The 18,096-nt window shown below is 55.8% G+C and overlaps 1 protein-coding gene across 2 annotated transcripts in view; it reads right to left on the reverse strand.

Moving 5' to 3' along the window:
• The window catches only part of DNMT3A (DNA methyltransferase 3 alpha), a 101,160-nt gene that overhangs the window by 41,438 nt on the left and 41,626 nt on the right, over nucleotides 1–18,096 (reverse strand). For both annotated transcript variants that reach the window (XM_082642327.1, XM_082642326.1), the window contains exons 3-4: nucleotides 17,973–18,077; nucleotides 3,242–3,512 (exon numbers count right to left, since the gene is read on the reverse strand). In XM_082642327.1, coding sequence (XP_082498453.1) covers nucleotides 3,242–3,512; nucleotides 17,973–18,077 — 376 coding nt within the window. The remainder of the gene's footprint in view (nucleotides 1–3,241; nucleotides 3,513–17,972; nucleotides 18,078–18,096) is intronic.

Consider the following 18,096-nt stretch of genomic DNA (forward strand, 5'->3'; position numbering starts at 1 on the left):
TCTTCCTCAGATGCTAGCAAGGATTAAATAAGAGAATTACATAAAGAGCAAAGTTTAATATGCACTGAAATCATGAGGATCTCTTTCAAATGTAGATTCTGATTGAGTAGGTCTAGGGTGGGGCCTGAGATTCTACATTTCTAACATCCCAGGTCATGCCAGGAGATGCTGCTGGTCCATGGACCACTTTGAGTAGTAAGGACATAGAACACTCAACACATAGTTAATATTCAGAAAAAATAAAAGAAATAAGATAAAAGAAAAGAAAATAAAAAAGAAAGCCACATTACCATCGTTACTACTATCATCATGACGGCCTCAGTGCTAAGAGCGCAGGAGCAGTTCCAGGGCCACCACCTGCCTGTCCAGGTGGCTCTTGCCCTTATTACTCATCATCTCCCCTACTCTTCCTTTCTCCTGGTTGTACTATCAAGATCTGGGGCTCCTGGGAGGGTGCCCAGGCCAAGACTGCCTTAAAGCCCTCCATTTTTCCTGTGTAGGAACTAATGAGAGTGGTTCCGAGACAGACGGATGGGGCCCCTGAAAAGAGACCTGGAACGAGGGGAACCGAAAGGAGACCATGGCCAATTCACTTCCACCCTGGGGCCTCAGTCTCCTTCCTCCTTGGAACCAAGCAGCTGCATACGTGTTCTATGTGGCTGACTGCTGGACCAGTGGCCGAGCCTCCAGTAGGCCACTGCCCACCCCTCTAGGTAACAGCTCACCAGTCTGAGCAACCAGGCAATTTACAGTGACCTTTAGGGATCCCAGCTCTGATCCCTGCCAGCATCCCCACTACCTGAATAGCTGGGGCCACACAGGAGTGCTCCAAGGCCAAATTTTGAAGATCAAGGACACGTGGGATGTTTTTGCCCAGTGCACTTTGCACTAAGATTCTGAGAAGGATCCGCTCAATATGTGAAAGTCCCAAACCCAGGAGTAACCCTTGAACCATCTCTCCCCTTCCCCCTTGTGTCCCTGGCACTCATCCACAGCTCCCCAGATCCACCCTCCTCCCCTGGGCGCCTGCAGCAGCCTCCTAATCGCTCGTCCTGCTTCCCAGCCCCTCTGTTCCATTCCAGGATCCAGATGGCAAAGGGATCTTTTCAAAATGCAAAGCGGATCATGTCAACCCCTGAGAGGGCAGCCTTGAAGCTGCGCTGGTCCTGTCTGCTGTCGCACACCCTTCTCCCTTCCTCCCCCCATTCCAGACTTGTAGGTTTCTGTCAGGTCCCTGGATACCACGCTCCCTCCCACTTGTTCTCACCCCCTCCCGGCCCCTCGCCTTCCCTGGTGAACCCCAGCTCATCCTTCAGCTTAGGTGTAACAGCCCAGGCTGGCTGGCGTTCCTCTGTTACAGCTCCTCAGAGAACCATGTTTATTTTCCCTCAGAGAACTTATCTCCGTGTATAATCACACACTTGTAAGTGTGCATTTCTCATTAACATCTATCTCTCCAGTGGACTGTGAGGTCCTCCAGGACAAGAACCAGGTTTTTGTTTGTGGTGGTTTTCCCAGATCCCGGCACACACCAAATGGGTGTTTAATAAACCCCTGTTCACTGACCGAAGGAGCTGCTCCTGAGAACGAACAGAGCCAGAGCCGGGAAAATCCCAAACCGAAAGCAAACTCTCACGGGTTAAGAGCAGCCTTGGAGTGCTGGTTCCATCCCACCAGGCAGCAAGGGCTGCCCCGGCCCTGGGTGGCAGCTGGGTGCAAGCCACGGTGGGGTCCCAGGAGCTGCCTATCTGGTGGGAAGGGCCGATGGGTTCCCCGGTTCTGCTCTTGCACATCTGGCCGCTGTAAGGGGAGGATGGCGTTTTCTCCCTCTCCTCCAGTTTCTCTCCACTCTGGCCCCTTGGCCACTCCCACCACGAGTCAGGACACACCCCCGGAGGTGCAGAGTTCAGGACCATCCCCCACTCCAAGCCCCACTCCAGAACAGCAGGGGATCGGGGAAGGGCACACCGACTCTGAAGCTAGAGACCAAGATGGAACGAATTCTGGATCTGCCACTAACAGGCTTGGGGTCCCTGACCAAGTCACTTCATCTCGTTAAGGCTCAATTTTTTTCCACCTTAAGATGAGGATAATAATCCCTCTTGAAGAAGATTGTTTGGAAGAGTAAATAAAACAACAAATGCAGAGTGAGTACCTCAGAAAGCGCTTTGCACATGGCGGGAGCATCATAAGTATTAGTTGAATAATAGACGAATGAAAGATATTTTTAAATAAATTTGGGAATCTCTTTTCCGGAGATGCTCTCTACCTTGCACGAATATTAGGTTTGAATGCATGCAAAATTAAGTTTTGTCAATTAATCGATTGATTCACTCCATCATGTACACTTAGGAAGGAAGGCTTTTTGAAATTAAAATGCACATATGCAAAACAACCTGGCAGGGCCCTGGGAGGATCAAATGTGATAATGTATGAGAAAGTGCTTCGTAAACTGTGAAGCCCTGTACAAATGCTAGTTGTCCTCATTACTAACATGTTTACAGCTCTGTTGGCCCCGAAATCGCTGGCTTAACCTTAAAGAGAAAAGTGGGCAACTTTCCAGGACTCCAGGGCTAGGCCACAAAGTCCTCAGAGGAAGAGGCCTGGGCTGGGCAGCGCACACCCAACTCCCCCTGCTCTCCCCCTCCCCCAATCTGTCACCACCAAACTTCAGTCCAGTCCACTCAACTATGGTGGGCTCAGGACATCTGCACTGGGAGAAGCTAACTGGGCTTTTAATATCCACAAGGACATCTGCTGCCCTCGAGCGCCCCGGCCAGGGGCTACCAACGTGTGGATCCCGAAGAGCCAGCCGCAGGTCTCGCGGAAGAGTAAGCAGGCCAGGCAAAGGCTGAGGGAAAGCGAGGCATACAACCAGCCTATGGGGAGACAGCCATCACCCCAGTCCAGCTACCAATGGCATTCTGTAAACTCACTGTTGCCAGATCTAGCTTGTTTTTTTTTTTTTCCATGAGAAGCCAAAACTCCAGATTTTTATGTGAAATTTCTTGATTCTTAAATACTGGCAACTCATTTTTTTAAATGTTTAAAATACTACGTGGGCCAAATAAAACATGTGTGCAGGCTGTATCCAGCCTGCAGGGCACAGTTTTGGCAAGCAGACCTTCAGCTACCGTGCCCAGCCCAGGCCTCCTGGGACCCACTAAGCCCCGAGGTTCTAACCCTCAGGGGGATCCCAGACAGCCCAGCAGAGGCTGCCCTGCTTTTGCCCAGGACTTACCCTCTTCTGCAGGGGCTCCCCGGCCATCCTTGGGGGTGCAGCAGCCATTCTCCACGGCTCTGGAGGCTTCGGGCGGGGTCTCAGCTGCACCCTCTCCCTCTGCTGGGGCCCCGCCCTTCTGCCCCCCAGCGGGGCTCCCCTCCTCTGGCTGGGGCTCACTCCGCTTCTCCAAGTCCCCGTTAGGTAACAGCTCTGAGGGGCCTGAGTCTTGGGCCATGGACGGGGACTTGGAGGTCACAGCGGGGTCCTTCGGCGTGTCACTGCTTTCCACCTGGAAATATAAACGTGAGGGGAGCATTAGACCAGTGGTTTTAGCCCCTTTTGCATCACTGACCCATCTGAGATTCCGGTGAAAATTATACACCCTCTGTCCAGAAAACTGTGTTCACATACATGTTTATGAAGTCAAATACACTCACAATTGTTCTCTCAGGTTCAAGGGGTTCACAGGCCTGACTCCCTTAAGTCAAGAGGTCTGTGCACTCCAGTTAAGAAAATGGAAGAAACCAAGCAGGTTTAACAGCCTGGTCCCACTGCCAGCTGTGCCCCAGCCCAGGCCATCCCCACTCACTGAGGTGACAGAGGGTGCCCAAGTCTTCTCTGTGGCCTCTACTAAAAACAGATGATCCTCACACTCTCCCTACTTAAAACCAGGACCCCTCCTCAGAAGATTCTAGTAACCCCGGGCTGATCTGACTTCTGTGCCAAAGCCCCCCTGGCTGTCCTCTTGGTCTCTCGAGCTGCTGCCTGGCCAGGTGGAGTGTGAGGGTGAAAGAGGGCCTCCCCTGGGCCCCAAAGCCTAGCACAGGTCCCTCCCTCAGCTTTGGCCCACAGCCTTTCCTGGGCGCTCAGACCCCAGGAGAGCCAAGGCCCCAGCCAGCAACCACAGTCTCTGCAGCAACCCTCTCTAGCACGCGGCGCCACGTTCCCCTCCAAGAGGAAGTGTCTTGCTTTGTCCCCAAGAGTCTCAGAACTGAGCTTGCTAAAAGAATCATACTGAGGGTTGTCATAACCGTCCTTCGTAAGTGTCACTGCACAGTGGGCAAAAGATCCTCACCCGTTACCCCTCAGAGCCACTCGACCTCCCTGGGGAGGCTCTCAGAGAATTTTGTGATTAGCTTGAGGCCACACACTTTGTGAGGACAGAGCATGGCCAGCACCTGGTCCTTGGCCATCTGTGGGCAGGTAGGCCAGGACATATCAGAAGGAACGAAGGTGTCCTCTTGGGGCAGGAGAGACAAGTGTCCCCTATACTTGGCGCTCTGCCACATCCGCGGGCACTAGGCCGCCCCCAGCAGCCCTGCCCATCGGCTGCCCTGCAGATCAGCCGCCTGGAGAAGGGCGGGAGTGGCACCAGCTCAGCAAACACCTCAGGAAGGTGTCGCTCAAGAGGGCGCCTCAGTTCCCCCACCTGTAAGGTGAGATGACTAGGCTAGACCAATGGAGGGTTTCCTTGTTTTCAAGTTCTTTTTTTCTGTTTATAAAAGTCAGACACATATATTGTAAAAATTCAAACCACACAAAAATGAGTAGTATTGGGCTTCCCTGGTGGCGCGGTGGTTGCGAGTCCGCCTGCCGACGCAGGGGACACGGGTTCGTGCCCTGGTCTGGGAAGATCCCACGTGCCGCAGAGCGGCTGGGCCCGTGAGCCATGGCCGCTGAGCCTGCGCGTCCGGAGCCTGTGCTCCGCAACGGGAGAGGCCGCAACAGTGAGAGGCCCGCATACCGCAAAAAAAAAAAAAAAAAAAAAAGAGTAGTATTAAAAGGTTAAAGCTCCTGTTTCACTTCTGTACCTCCAAAATCACTCCCCACAGGCAAACCATTATTAACAGTTTGGGACTTCTCTGGTGGCGCAGTGGTTAAGAATCCGCCTGCCAATGCAGGGGACACAGGTTCGAGCCCTGGTCTGGGAAGATCCCACATGCCGCAGAGCAACTAAGCCCGTGCGCCACAACTACTGAGCCTGCGTGCCGCAACTACTGAAGCTCGTGCGCTCTAGAGCCTGTGCTTGGCAACAAGAGAAGCCACTGCAATGAGAAGCCAGCGCACCGCAATGAAGAGTAGCCCCCGCTCGCCGCAACTAGAGAAAGCCCGCGCGCAGCAACGAAGACCCAATGCAGCCAAAAACTAAATAAATAAATTTAAGATTTTTAAAAATTGCTTGTTAACAGTTTGGCGAGTAGCTTTTCTCGACTTTTTTTCTATGCATCTACAATCATGTGTAAGTTACATGTTTATATACATGTATTTATACACACATCCAGATCCAGGTTTTTTTTTCCCCTAAGAGGGGATCATACGACTTATCCTGTTCTGCAACTTGCTTTTTCACTTAGCAAGCACAGCGGGCATCTCTCCATACCAGTGCGTATGGATCAGGCTCATTCTGTCTCAGCTGCTCAGCCTTCTATTGAATGGATGCTCCTTAATTTATTCAAACCATCTCCTAATGGTGGGCCTTTGGGCTGATTTGCTTTCTGCTGCAGTGAACCCCTTGCACTTAACAGCTCTGTGCACCTGTGAATTTCTGTAGGCCAGAGTCCCAGAAGTGGACTGGCCAGGGGGAGAGGGCCTGCCCATCTACGTGTGAGTAGATCCTGCCAAATTCCCTCCAGAGAGTTGTATCCCTGAAGCACCCCCCCAAAGCCTGAGAGAGCGCTGGTTTCCCCAGACCCTCCCTGCAAGGCCCGGCAGCCTCCAAGGCTGCTTCTGCTCCAAGGATCTACGATCTCAACTCTGAGCCCACTGCTGTATGGTGAGGAAACCCCCGAGGTGGCGAATAGGGACGAGGGCCTTGTTAAAAAATAACAAAAATAAAAACCAGCGTCCTCCCTGGACAAGTCCCTACGCGGAGCAGCTGAGGGCGAGCAGAGGGAACGCACGGCCTTGCCAGGCTGCTCTCCTGGCTGTGTGGAGGGCTGTGTGGGACGGCTAGGGGCAGGCCTGCTTCCAGGAAGAAAACCTCCCGCAGAAAGCTACAAACGGGTGCGCGCCTCAGCAGCAGGAGTGGGGGGCCGCAGCAAGAGGAAGACGAGGCCTCTGGCCTCTGGCGGAAGGGAGAAGTCCTCCACTAGGGTTGGGCAGTCGGGGCCGAAGCCGGCAGAGCCAGGAGGCCAAACGCAGGACGGCCAGGGGAGCAGCCAGGCCCTGTCTCTCTCTTCAGCTGCCATCCCCAGGTGTCAGGACCCACACATCCTGTTCAGGACTCAGAAGGTCTTTCCCACCTCCCTGCTCAAGCCAGCAGGCTCCCTGGCCTAGAATTCCCTGGGCCTGGGCCCCCACTGCTACCCTCAGGCCCGGCTGTGCCAGCGTCACAGAGCCCCAAACGCGGCACTCCCAGGGAGGCGGGTAGGGGATCCCGCTGGCCAACGCAGGCTGAGAGGTCTGGGTCAGCGCCAATCTCTTACCATGGCCGTGTCCTCCTTCCTCTAGCCACTTGCTTCCCCACAGACACCTCAAGTCGAGGCAGGCTCCCAGCCCCACAAACTGCTGACAACTCCGCTGTCACTCACTTCCTGCCCGGGGACCACACGGCCTCTTCTCACCCTGGGACTCACTTCCTGTTGACTGCCAGCTCCATAGCATAGAGACCCAGGAGCACCTGCTCCGAGACCCAACCCAGCCCCAGGGTCCCAACCCACCCTGATCGGGCACTCCTCCCAGGCCTGCCCTGGAGGACCCCAGTCTGCAGCAGCATGAGACACGCCATCCTTCCAGAGGTGGGCGGATGAGGGGTAGGGGAGCACTCTGCACAGCTCCAGCCCCGGGGGTAGCTCAGTGGGCTGAAATCCACCCCGATCTCACGAGTCCTCCCCCTCCTCTCTTCCCGACCAGCCCATCCTCCGTTGCCCGCCCTCTCTGGTCGTGGATGACCCTGAGTCGACCAGAGCTCTGGGCTTAGGGGAGCTGCTGACTCCTGCCACGGTCAACCCTTGATCCATCTTACCCATCAAGAACCCCCCACACACACAGCTAGTAGTGGCCCCTCACTGGCCCTCTCTCTGGAGTTCAGGGTAACTGGGCAGGTCAAATCCACCCAGAAGAAACCACTGAGAGGAAGGAAGGAGGTCCACAGGCAAATGGACTGACGCAACTCTAAATCTCCAGGGAGGAGCCGGGCGCTCCCTAAAAGGGCATCTCAGGTGAGAAGAGCAGACCTGGAAGCCACTAGGAGTGGCCACCTCAGCCAGGCCTGTGTCCTCCTTTCCCCCCACCCCCCACTAGCTTGTTGCATCCTAGAGGCAGGGACTTGCTTTATTAAGTTGGACTGGGCGTGGAGTAGGGCACCTGGCGGGTGTTCAATAGTCATCATTGATCCCTTAATGCCAAAGACCAGGTTACGAGCGAGAGCATCCAGTTCACATGTCTAGAGGGAGTTTCAACTTTGTTGCATGTCAGGTGTAACTGTTACAAATCCTGTTTTTGTTTGCTTTTATTCTTTACAGTTGCCTTGAAAGGAGACACGGCGCACCCTGAGACACTCATTTTTCCCATGGCGGGGAGGGGTAGCGGCAGAAGCCCCTGGTCCCTGTGGAAGGCACCAGCAGCAGCTAGAGGGGACCATTTGCACTCGCCTTCTTCTCACCCGTGGGGTACGGGGAGAGGGCAGGCGTGGTGGCAGAATGGGAATGGCAGCCACGGGCCCCCTCACTTCTCCTCCCTGGGGTGGTGGACACAAGGGACTTGCGCAGAGCCTGGTCCCCGTCACCCACTGTGCGCCTCACCCCGCCCAGTGTGCCTCACCCCGGGTCTTCAAACCCTGCCCACCTCCCGGGGCCCCTCAGAGTTTGCTGATCTTTGCCTTCCTTCCAGGCAAGACCCCTCCACCCCAGGGAAATGCCTCCTGCTTCTCTTGCCCACCTGCTCCTCGGGCCCCTCCTGTGAGCAGCTTATTCCAAGAAGTGAAGGCAGTGGTTCTCAGCTGGGGGCAATTTTGCCCCCCAGAGGACATGTAGCAATGTGCCTGAGACACTTTTGGTCACTACACTGTGGGTTGGGGGGACGGACAGTGGCTCCTGGTGGGTAGGGGACAGCCCTCACCACAAAAATTACGCAGCCCCAAATGTGGATGGTGCTGTTGTTGAAAAGCCCTGGGCTGAGGACAGGGGCATGGACCAGGGACTTTTTCTAGGGACCATTTTTTCAAAACTTCAAAAAAAATTTTGGTAAGATATATGTGACATAAAACCCACCATTTTACCCATTTTCAAGTGTACAATTCAGTGAAATTAAGTACATTCACACTGTTGTACAACCATTAACACCGTCCATCTTGAAAACTTTTTCATCTTCCCAAACTGAAACTCTTGTACCCATTAAACAAAATTCCCCATCCCCCCACCCCCCAAGTTCCTGGCAACCAGTATTCTACTTTCTATCTTCTAAGGAACATTTTAAAATCTGTCTGTCTGGGCTTCCCTGGTGGCGCAGTGGTTGAGAGTCCGCCTGCCGATGCAGGGGACACGGGTTCGTGCCCCGATCCCGGAAGATCCCACATGCCGCGGAGCGGCTGGGCCCGCGAGCCATGGCCGCGGAGCCTGTGTGTCCGGAGCCTGTGCTCCGCAACGGGAGAGGCCACAGCAGTGAGAGGCCCGCGTACAGCAAAAAAAAAAAAAAAAAAAAAAAAAAAAAAATAAAATAAAATAAAATCTGTCTGTCTGTCTCTCACACACACCACCCCGGGAGGTATTTGTGCCAGGCCCTGGTCTTTGGAACCCTCAGCCTTGCCCCCAACACCCCCAAAGCCCCTGTGGAGCCTGGCCCTTGAGTTCACGCTGGCATTCACTCACACCCCCTAGCCCACAGCATACCACATTTGTTTACAAAGCACTCTCACACCCTATCTCATTAGAGCACTCCTCACATGTTACCTAATTATTTGTTTACTGTGTGTCTCCCTCCTAGACTGTGAGCTTTGCCTTATTTATCTTTTTATTTCTCTTCCTTCCAACCACTCCACAACAGCTCCCCCGTGCTAAGCAGAGGACTCGGCATAACTGTGCTTATACAACTGATCAACTTAATTAGCCCAATTATCCTGATGGGTCGTGTTACTCTCACTTTTCCAAGGAAAAGGTCTCCAAGGTTTGCCTCAGGTCACACACCTTCTAAGTGGTAAAGCTTCCAAAATGACCCAGGTACAGGAGAGGCATTTGAAAGCTAGCCACCCGCTCTGGGTTGAGTCTCAGGAAAAGCCCAACCTCAAATCCCAAGGGATCCAAGGAGGGAAAAGGAGGCTTTGATGTGCCTGAGCAGGGCCAGGGAAAGGCTGCAGCTGTTTCCCAGGCAGCAGCCACCACAGGGAAAGGCCAGAGGCAAAGCCAGAAAGAACCTCCTGCAGTGAACCTGTCCAGGCCAAAGCCAGTCCCCCAGCTGCCCGCCCTGCCCCCTTCCCCTCCCCCTTTGCTGGAAGTCTGGACCAGACCCCAGAACTCCAACCCTCCCTCAGGAAGGGAGGCCTTGTCTCCCAAGGTGGGGCACAGTGCCGGGGCTCCAAATAGGAAAGGGATTTTGAGGCCTGTTTGACAGGTATGATACCTGCACACGAAAGCTAAGAGGTGAGGGAAATGATACAAGGGAGACAGGGCACCGGGTCAGCTCTCCAGCACAGCCCTGGGCACAGGCTTACCTGGGCCCAGGTGTGGAGGGGGGAGACCTGGGGCCCTGCGTCTACCACTGGAAGGCCCTGGAGGTCGGAGCCACGTTCTGGCCTGGCTCTGGGCACGTGACTCACCCTCTCCTCCTGTGCCAGGAGCTGCTGCTGAAAGGGGCCTTCGCCCCCAGACCCCGGGGGAGCTCCGGCGGGGGGAGGCCCAGAGGCTGGCAGATGTGGGATGGCCTCACCTCGCCCTCCCCAGCCTTCCTGCCCTCCCTCCTCCACCCCTCATCACCATTGTGCCTTTAAGGCACTTGGAACACTCAGCTCTGTGCCAGCCGGGGACCCTGGCGTCTGGCCAGCTATGGCCTCTTGATTAAAGACACACAGAGGCGCAATCACATGCACAGACACACAAGGGGTTCACCATGGCCCAGAGACACCCGCTCACCAGCCGCAGAGATGTGCTCAGATGGCCCAGAGTGAGGTCAACAAAAACACGCCAACAGTCCCCCTCCACCTGCGCCCTCCGTTCACTGCAGTCCCTCGCAGACCCTTCAGCTCCCCGCCAACGCCCTGGATTTTCCCAGGTTGACTCTCGTTTCAGGAAACCGCCAACCGTCCACATAAGCGGGGCAGCCGTGTCCCCTGAGCGCTGGCACTGGGCCCGGGCTCCCCCGTCTCCTCTGCTCCAGGCCTTCCTGCAGCCCCTTCCCCTGGCAGCCCTCTGCTCTGATCGCCGGAAGTGGCCTTGAGGCAGGGACAGCCAGAGAGGTCCCCCACGCCCACCCCCGAGAGAGGCCCACACGCCTCCCTGCTCAGCCTTCCTGGGGTGAATGGAGTCGGACCCCAAGACTTTGGAACCAGGACCTTGACCCTTCCAATTTCCTTTTCCCTAGTGGAGTGGCCAAAAGGGCCATCAGGGGGGTCAAGGACAGAAGGACCAGAGGCCAAAGAGGGCCAATTCTGGCAAGTCTGGCCCCAGCTCGGGTATGACTTCTAGGTGCCACCATTTCTCTCACCACTGAGGCTGGGAGCTTCCTTCCCACCCTCCTCCTCCCCAGAGATCTCTCCAGCGTGTGTGTGTGTGTGTGTGTGTGTGTGTGTGTGTGTGTGTGTGTGTGTGTGTGTGTGTGTGTGTGTGTGAGAGAGAGAGAGAGAGAGAGAGAGAGAGAGAGAGAGAGAGAGAGAGAGAGAGAGAGAGAGACTCAGGACTGAGGAGAGAACTTGAGGGTGTGGCGAAGTCTTAGAGGTCACTCAGTCGGGGCCCCTGCTAGCTGTGACACATGGATGCAAGAACTAGCATGCCTGGTGAGTGGCGGCCCATCCGGGGTTCCGCTTCCAGCAGGGACACCTGTCTACCTGGAAGAGGGCCTGGCTGCGCTCTTTGAAGTCAACCTCAAAGGATTTCAGGGTGAGCTGGAGCCTCCCTTGAAAAAGCCATTATGTAGAGGAGATCCAGGTCGTATTTAAGTGAAGCTCTTTCGCAGTTTTTTTCTGTTTTCAACCTCTCCATCCAGGCCTAGGATGACAGGCTGGGTGAGAAGGGAACTCAGCGTGGAAAATGGTGCTTTCTTGTCTGTGCCTCACGAACCTTTCTGAAGTTTCTGATGGGTGTCTCCCCACCCCCGCCCACCCCCGCTGGGGCAGTGCTCATCCTGCCCCACCCTACGGCATGACTTCATAGCTTTAATCACAGCCCCGCTCAGCTTCGCCTCTCCAGCCTGGAGAGCCAGTAACCTCTCGTCTGTCCTCACTTGGCTGCCTCGCCTTCCCCTTCATCTATTTAGCGGCCCTTCCCTGGAGCTCCTCCACCTCCGTGTATCCTTCTTGAGGTGGCAGAACCGAAACGCACAGAATTCTCTAGGTGAGGAGGATGAAAGAAGACTGACGTCAACAACTCCGCCCCGATGCATGTGCGGAAGGTCCCTGCAGCAGCGGGAGTGGGGCAGGTGCAGCTCGGGCTCCGGAGACGCCCACGGGGTCCTAGGAAGCCCACGGGGCTCGGAACCGGAAGGAATGAACCCCTCTTGCTGGAGAGGGCCTGGAACATGTGGCTCTGGGGAAGGGGCCGGGGAGGGATGAAAATAAACAGGGGTTTTTGGAAAAACAAAATGGAGAGTCTGGGATTTCACTCAGATGCTCCCTCAATAAGACCAGATAACTAGATCAGCCTCTGAAAGGGCCCCTGCCAAACCTGCTCCCATCCAGAAGTCTCGGTCTCTGACAATACCACTGCCACTGGCCCTGGGGGCCGGCAGCACCTTCCTCCCTCTCCCTGGTCCGCAGCCCAGCACTGCAGGCCCTGCCAATTCTGTCCCGTCACGGCCGCCCCCCGACAGGCTCTGGGGGCATTTTTTGGCCCCAATGTACCCCATCCTATCTCCCTGCATTCGCTTGTGCTCACCCCATCATGCTCACGGATGCCAGAGTGAGCTTCCCAAAACATGACGCCCATCACTTCACACCTCCCACCGTCTCAAAAATCCTCCAGATAAACACAGCACATTTTTGAGAGGATAAAATATAAACCCTCAGGCTGCCTGCAAACCACCTCTCCACCCGAGATCAAAGGTGTTCTTAAATGAAACCCTCGTCCACTCAGCCAAGCCAGTCTGCGCACGGTCCGGCCTCCCCCAAGCACGCCGGTCCCCGCGCACATTCGTCCCTGCATACGCGGCTCAGGAAGGTCCTAGGTGGGGAAACCTCCCACTTTCCCCTGCCACACATCACCTCCCTTCGAAGGCCCAAGTCCAGCCCCTCCCCCAACATGTCTTCCGCACTTGAGGTCCAGACCACGGGCCAGGCTCTTGGGGTACTGGATGGCTCTGTGAGCGCTGGTTGGACTGATCAGCTGGGGGAATGAGCCGAGGAGCCTGCGTGGCACAGTTACAAGGAAAGTCTCTAACCTCGCGAGATGTCTGACAGCCCTGTTTTCCCCACACCTTCAAAAGCATGACGACACAGGGGAACAGGCAGCAGTGGGCCCACGCAGGCTCACGGGCAGGGATGCCCCCTGAGGGGCCGGGGCCCAGGAATGGGAGATACCCTTTCAGGAAGTTCCGTGCATAAAAACAAGGGGCACCAAGTCACTGAGTCAAGGTTCCAGGGGTTAGTGAAGGAGCCCTTCTAACCCGGACACAAAGAGGGGATTTGAGTTCTGTCTTAAGAATCAAACGGTCATATTAGGTGAGAAAATGAGCCAGTACTGCAAAGGCCCAATAACTGAGTGAAACGGTACTCGGCTGGCTTAAGCTGCAGTGGAACGGTCCCCCAGCTTCACGCAGCTTACAGCACAAGTCTTTTGCTTTGAAGTGGAGCAGTTTGGCCCTCAAGAACTCACTCACTCGGGCGTTACGATGGAGGCTGAGCCTCCAGCGAGGAGTGAGGAGTGAGTTAGGCAGCCGGCCTGGCTGAGCTGGGTGCCTGCTCCCAGCCCCCTCCCCGCCTCCTCCTCCCCTCCCCCCTCCTCCCCTCCCCCCTCCCCCCTTTCTGGGTTATTCTTAGCAAGAGGTGACCTCAGAGTGCTCCCACTGAGCAAAAATAACCCTGGAGGAAGTTGATGAATATAAATTTTCAATGAATAAGTGCATATACCTAGTAAACAGGGCAGGGAGCCCTGAAGGGCCGGTCCCCACCCCAGGGTCTGGCGGGCAAGGGCAGATACTATCCCTCCTGGAGCCCCAGCAGTAACCAGCACATAGGACAAAGGCGGTCGCAGGGCAGTCTGGGTCTGTGATCAGGCAGGAACCAGCTTCGGACACCCTCACTTGTTACTCTGCAATGTCCTCGGAGCCGGTGAACAGGAAGATGCCTCTTCCTCCCAGCCGACGCTCACACCCACACACAGGCCCACACTCTCTGGCCAGCAGAGACCAGCCCTGCACGCTGCTGTCCCGTCCTCTGGTCGTGGGTACTGGCCAGCCAGCAGGCCCTGCACCCAGGTGCCAGCTCCCTTTCTAGGCTCCGCCCAGCCCTGAGGCCGGCTTCCTGTTTCCTGTTGCTGCTCCGGCTGCGAGCATCCTGGCTCTGAGGCCAGTGCCACAGACCAACACCGCCGCCTGGTTGAAATGGGCCCACTGCTCACTCCTCAGACCACCGTAACCTTCCCCACTTACCCGCAAGCTCCCTGGTATTTGGGTCAATGGCCCTGCTCAGTTCTGTTTTCTCTGGATGCTTTTTGGACCAGGTCTACACATTTTTTCAAACAACCCTGCATTCATATGTTATCTTAAAGCGAATTTGGGGCACCCAGTCTTCCAGATGGTGTGGCTGGCGTGGCAAGGGGGAATGAGCACTGAGGGCTCTGCGGTCGGGAGGTGTGGAGTCCAAGTCCAGATTGTCCTCTCTAACCTCGGTCTCTTCACCTGAACGTGGGGATGGTAATGCCAGCGGCCTCCACCTGCCCCACACAGGTTTGTCGTTGGCATCAAATGAGGTCACGGTGTAGAAAGCCCTTGCTGGCAATCGAGTGCTGCACCACTCTGAGCCTTTCTTCATGGTCGCTGACCTCAGTGAGTGGGTGGACAGTGCAATGCGGGTGTCTCTAAATGGCAGATCTGGTGGAAGACACAAGGTCTCTCCACCAGCTTTTGTGTGAAAAGCCAGGCTTTGGTTTAGGTTTTTTAAATTCCCAATCCACCAGAAAATGGTACTTTTGTAAAACACAAAATCATGACTGTGGATGTGGCGACAGTATCAGATTGATATAAAGGTTTCTAAATGCTGATTCTCAAGTTCTGTACAGACAGGTAACAAAACAGTTCGTAGACTGGTGCTTCGCAGTCAGGTGTGTGGACCAAAGCCCGGGATTGGTGGGCTGATATCTTGTCTTACTTCTTAGTGTTCATTTTAATTTCACAGTCAGTTCAAAAGGGAGAGCCAGTGTGGGTCACGATGGCTGCACTGGGCTTCATGTGCAAGACAGGCCTTGCTGGGCTGTGATAGAGAAGGGAAGGCTGCAGAACAGCTTTTACGAGGCAGCGGGACAAATGTGCTTGGGGTGATCAGGGAGCAGCGAAGAGGCGGGGTTTCCTTGGCAAAAGAGGTGGACACTGAGCACCAGTGCAGAGGCAGGAGGGGTCACATGGTGAAGAGGCAAATGGGGGTTCCAGGTCTCATCCCATGAGAAGAAAGCTCCTAGAGATTCTTGAAAGCGATGTGCCCTGGGCTGTATTTAGTGTAATTACATGTGGCCTCCCCTCTAGCACACTAGGTTGAAATAAGTCTTATTTATTTGGCAGGTGCTCAGTAGGTGTAATGTGTTTGTCACCGAAAAAGAGAGGGCCGGGGGGTCTAGAGAGACGCTGGGGGCAGGTGGGGCCTGATCTGGGTGAGGGCGCAGCCAGGAGGCTGACGCAGGAGCAGGAGAAAGTGGAAGGCACTCAGGGACAGGCAGGCCTTAGGGGAAATTCTGTAGACGATTTCACAGCCTCGGGCCGGGGGATGGTGAGGACACCACTGGATGTACCTCGTCCCTCCCCGTCCAGCAGTGGATATGCAACATTTGCACAAATGTTTGCACTCCCAGCACGGCTCCCTCTGCTCCACCTGCCAGGATTTGAGCCAAGCCCACCCTCCTACCCCGTTTCCAGGCTTAGCTTGATGACACACACTCAGCTGCTTTAAAGCTCCCTGGTCAATCTGTTCCCAGGGCCACAGCTGCGCCAGGTCCCCAGAAGCCCTCCCTGCTGTGCTCCTCGGCTGGGGAGGGGCGGAGGCCTGGGCCAGCACCTGCTCCGCAAGTGAACCAGGTGGCCCGAGGCCCAGGAGACCGTGGGCTGGCCCTGAGCTGCAGCACGAACTTCCCCCACGTGGGTTCCCTTGGGGTCCACGGGCCTGCTGCCGGGGAAGACCTGCTGGCTGTTCTCTGTTCCCCTCAACGTGCAAGGGGTCCCTTTCACAACAGCTGCCTCAGCCCCATGCCTCCCCACTCAGCGTTGCCTCCCCACACACTCTCTCCCTTCCCAGGGCCTCACTTAGGACTGGACCACATCCACACTGACCTGCACGGGATGCGCACCGCTGCCCACTGGAGCTGCTGAGAGGCCGATGCCAGGCTCCCACCCGAAAGGCCTTGTAGACCCCTGGCCCACTGGCCCCTCCGGGGGTGGGGATGCCGGTTTATGACGCTGCTGGCCCTGTGCATTTGGAGCCCACTTTGCTGTTTGCACAGCACCCCTGGAGGTGGACAGGGCAGGTATTACCGGCAGCCATATTTTAACAATGAGGAAGCAAAAGTTCAGAGAGGTTCAGTAATTTGCTAAGGTCACACAGCTGGGAAGCAGTAAATCCAGGGCTGCTGCTTCTGTTTCAGGTAAGGGCAGAACCGGCCTTTGCTGACCACTGGCTCTTTGGTGTTTTAACCCATTTGATTCTCACAGGGGTCTAGAAGGAATGCATTTTTATCATCTCTATTTTTCAGAACGGGAACCCAAGGTTCAGGCAGTGACTTGTTCAATGTCACACAGGTGGTCAGTGGTGGAGCTGGGATTTAAACCCAGGTCTGTTGGATTTTAAAGACAGTGCTTTTCCTTCCATGCTGGGCACTGTTCCAGGCCAGGGGTGTATGACCCACTGGGCCGTGCCCCTCTTCCCTCTAATCGTCCATCTCTGGACACACTTCCACACTTACCCCTGATTTCCCTGCACCCTCTGATCCTGGGGCCTCACCCCACCTCTCAGTGATGTGCCCTCCCTTTGGTTCCACGGACTCACAAATGTGAGTCAAAGGGCTGCCAGGTCCCATTTGCTACAGGTGGTGGCTCCCGTTCCCAGCACCCGAACCAGGGAAAGGTGGAGCTTGCTCTGCAGATCTCGAGCACACGTGCAGCTCAGATTCGGAACGACGGGTGGGCTCTGACTCAGCCTGCACTGTGCCCCTCCACTTTCTCCCGCCAGGTGCCCTGTGAGGGCGGGGAGGAGAGTGGAGGGACCCCCAGGAATCTGGGAGTGCAGCCTGGAGTCTGCTGCATGCTGAAAATCCCTTTGAAGTCCCGTTTTATCTTTCAACTGCATGTGAATTTTTCATTCCAGGCCATAAAATATCCATGTCTGCTTTAATATTAAAGTGTTTAAAATTACTTACCAGTTAAATGGCTTAACTTCTCCCCCCTCCCCCCCCAAATCTCCAAGCAGAAGCGGCAGTGGTGCACTTCAGTGCCCTGCAGATTCCCAGACCTCCCGACTCCAAGGACCCCCCTCACCTCCAGCTGCTGCCGCCCGCCCTCCCTCCCTCCGCTGCCCCTTTCACTGCAGCCACGTTCACCCTGCTCTCTGCCCCAAGGAGGAAAATCCTGCCCCGCTGAGAACATTTCCTTGAAGGGCTGAGTTACAAATGCGGGGCTCCTGGCTCCTCTACCTTCTCGCTCCAAGGTTCCCATTCTCAGCTGGAAGGGACGAAAAGAAAGGAACCAGCTGTGGCTGGAGCTGGCAGATAACTATTGTTCTGCCTCTGAGTTTAAGGCATAAGGAAGGCAGGCTCCTGCCGCCCACGGGCCTTGCCCTCCGGAGCACTCCTCATCTTGGGCAACCCGGGAGTCCCTCCCCCAACCCCCCATTCAGAGGCAACGGCACCCGGAAGCCCGGGGTCTACACTTCTACTGGACTTACACAGCGCCCAGCCCTCCTCCTCTCTTACAGCCTGCATCTCTTCCCTACTCACTTTGATCAGACTTCCAGACCTCAGTTCCCTTCCTCCAAGTTCTCCAGGTGGGGGTGAGGCCCAAGGTGGGTGTCTGGATGGGGAGGGAGGGGCCCGTGCAGGCAGGCTAGGGAAAAACAAGTCCCACTCTCTTGCTGCGCTTCCAGAAAGAAGCTGAGAGTCAGGGGCCTGGTTCAAGTCCCACAAGACCCACAGCGCAAGTCCCCTGGCCTCTAGGGGCCTCCAGTTCGATGCAGAAAATAGGAAAGTTTGGGGGTGGTTTTGGGGGTCCAGTGAATGGGGAATGGAATTGGGCTCTACAGCTGGAGGGGTACACTCCATGCCCCAGTCTTAGCGTGCCCAGGTCCCTGCAGGACACACATCACTGGCATTTACAGTGTGCATGTGCGCGTGTGTGCGTGCGTGCGTGCATACGTGTGCGCGTGTGCGTGCGTGCGCGCGCACCTGGGCTGGGGGTACGCCACCTCACTCACCGGAGGGTGCTTGCGCTTCCTCCCAGGCCGCCCCACCTTCCGGGCAGTTGTGCTGGGCTCCTGCCGCTCCTCCTTGCCACGAGCCTCCTCCTGCTCCTCTCCCTCCTGTGGGCACAGACACAGC

This window comes from Mesoplodon mirus (assembly GCF_964341445.2).
Source record: "Mesoplodon mirus genome assembly, chromosome: 14".
NCBI classification, from domain to species: Eukaryota; Metazoa; Chordata; class Mammalia; order Artiodactyla; family Ziphiidae; genus Mesoplodon; species Mesoplodon mirus.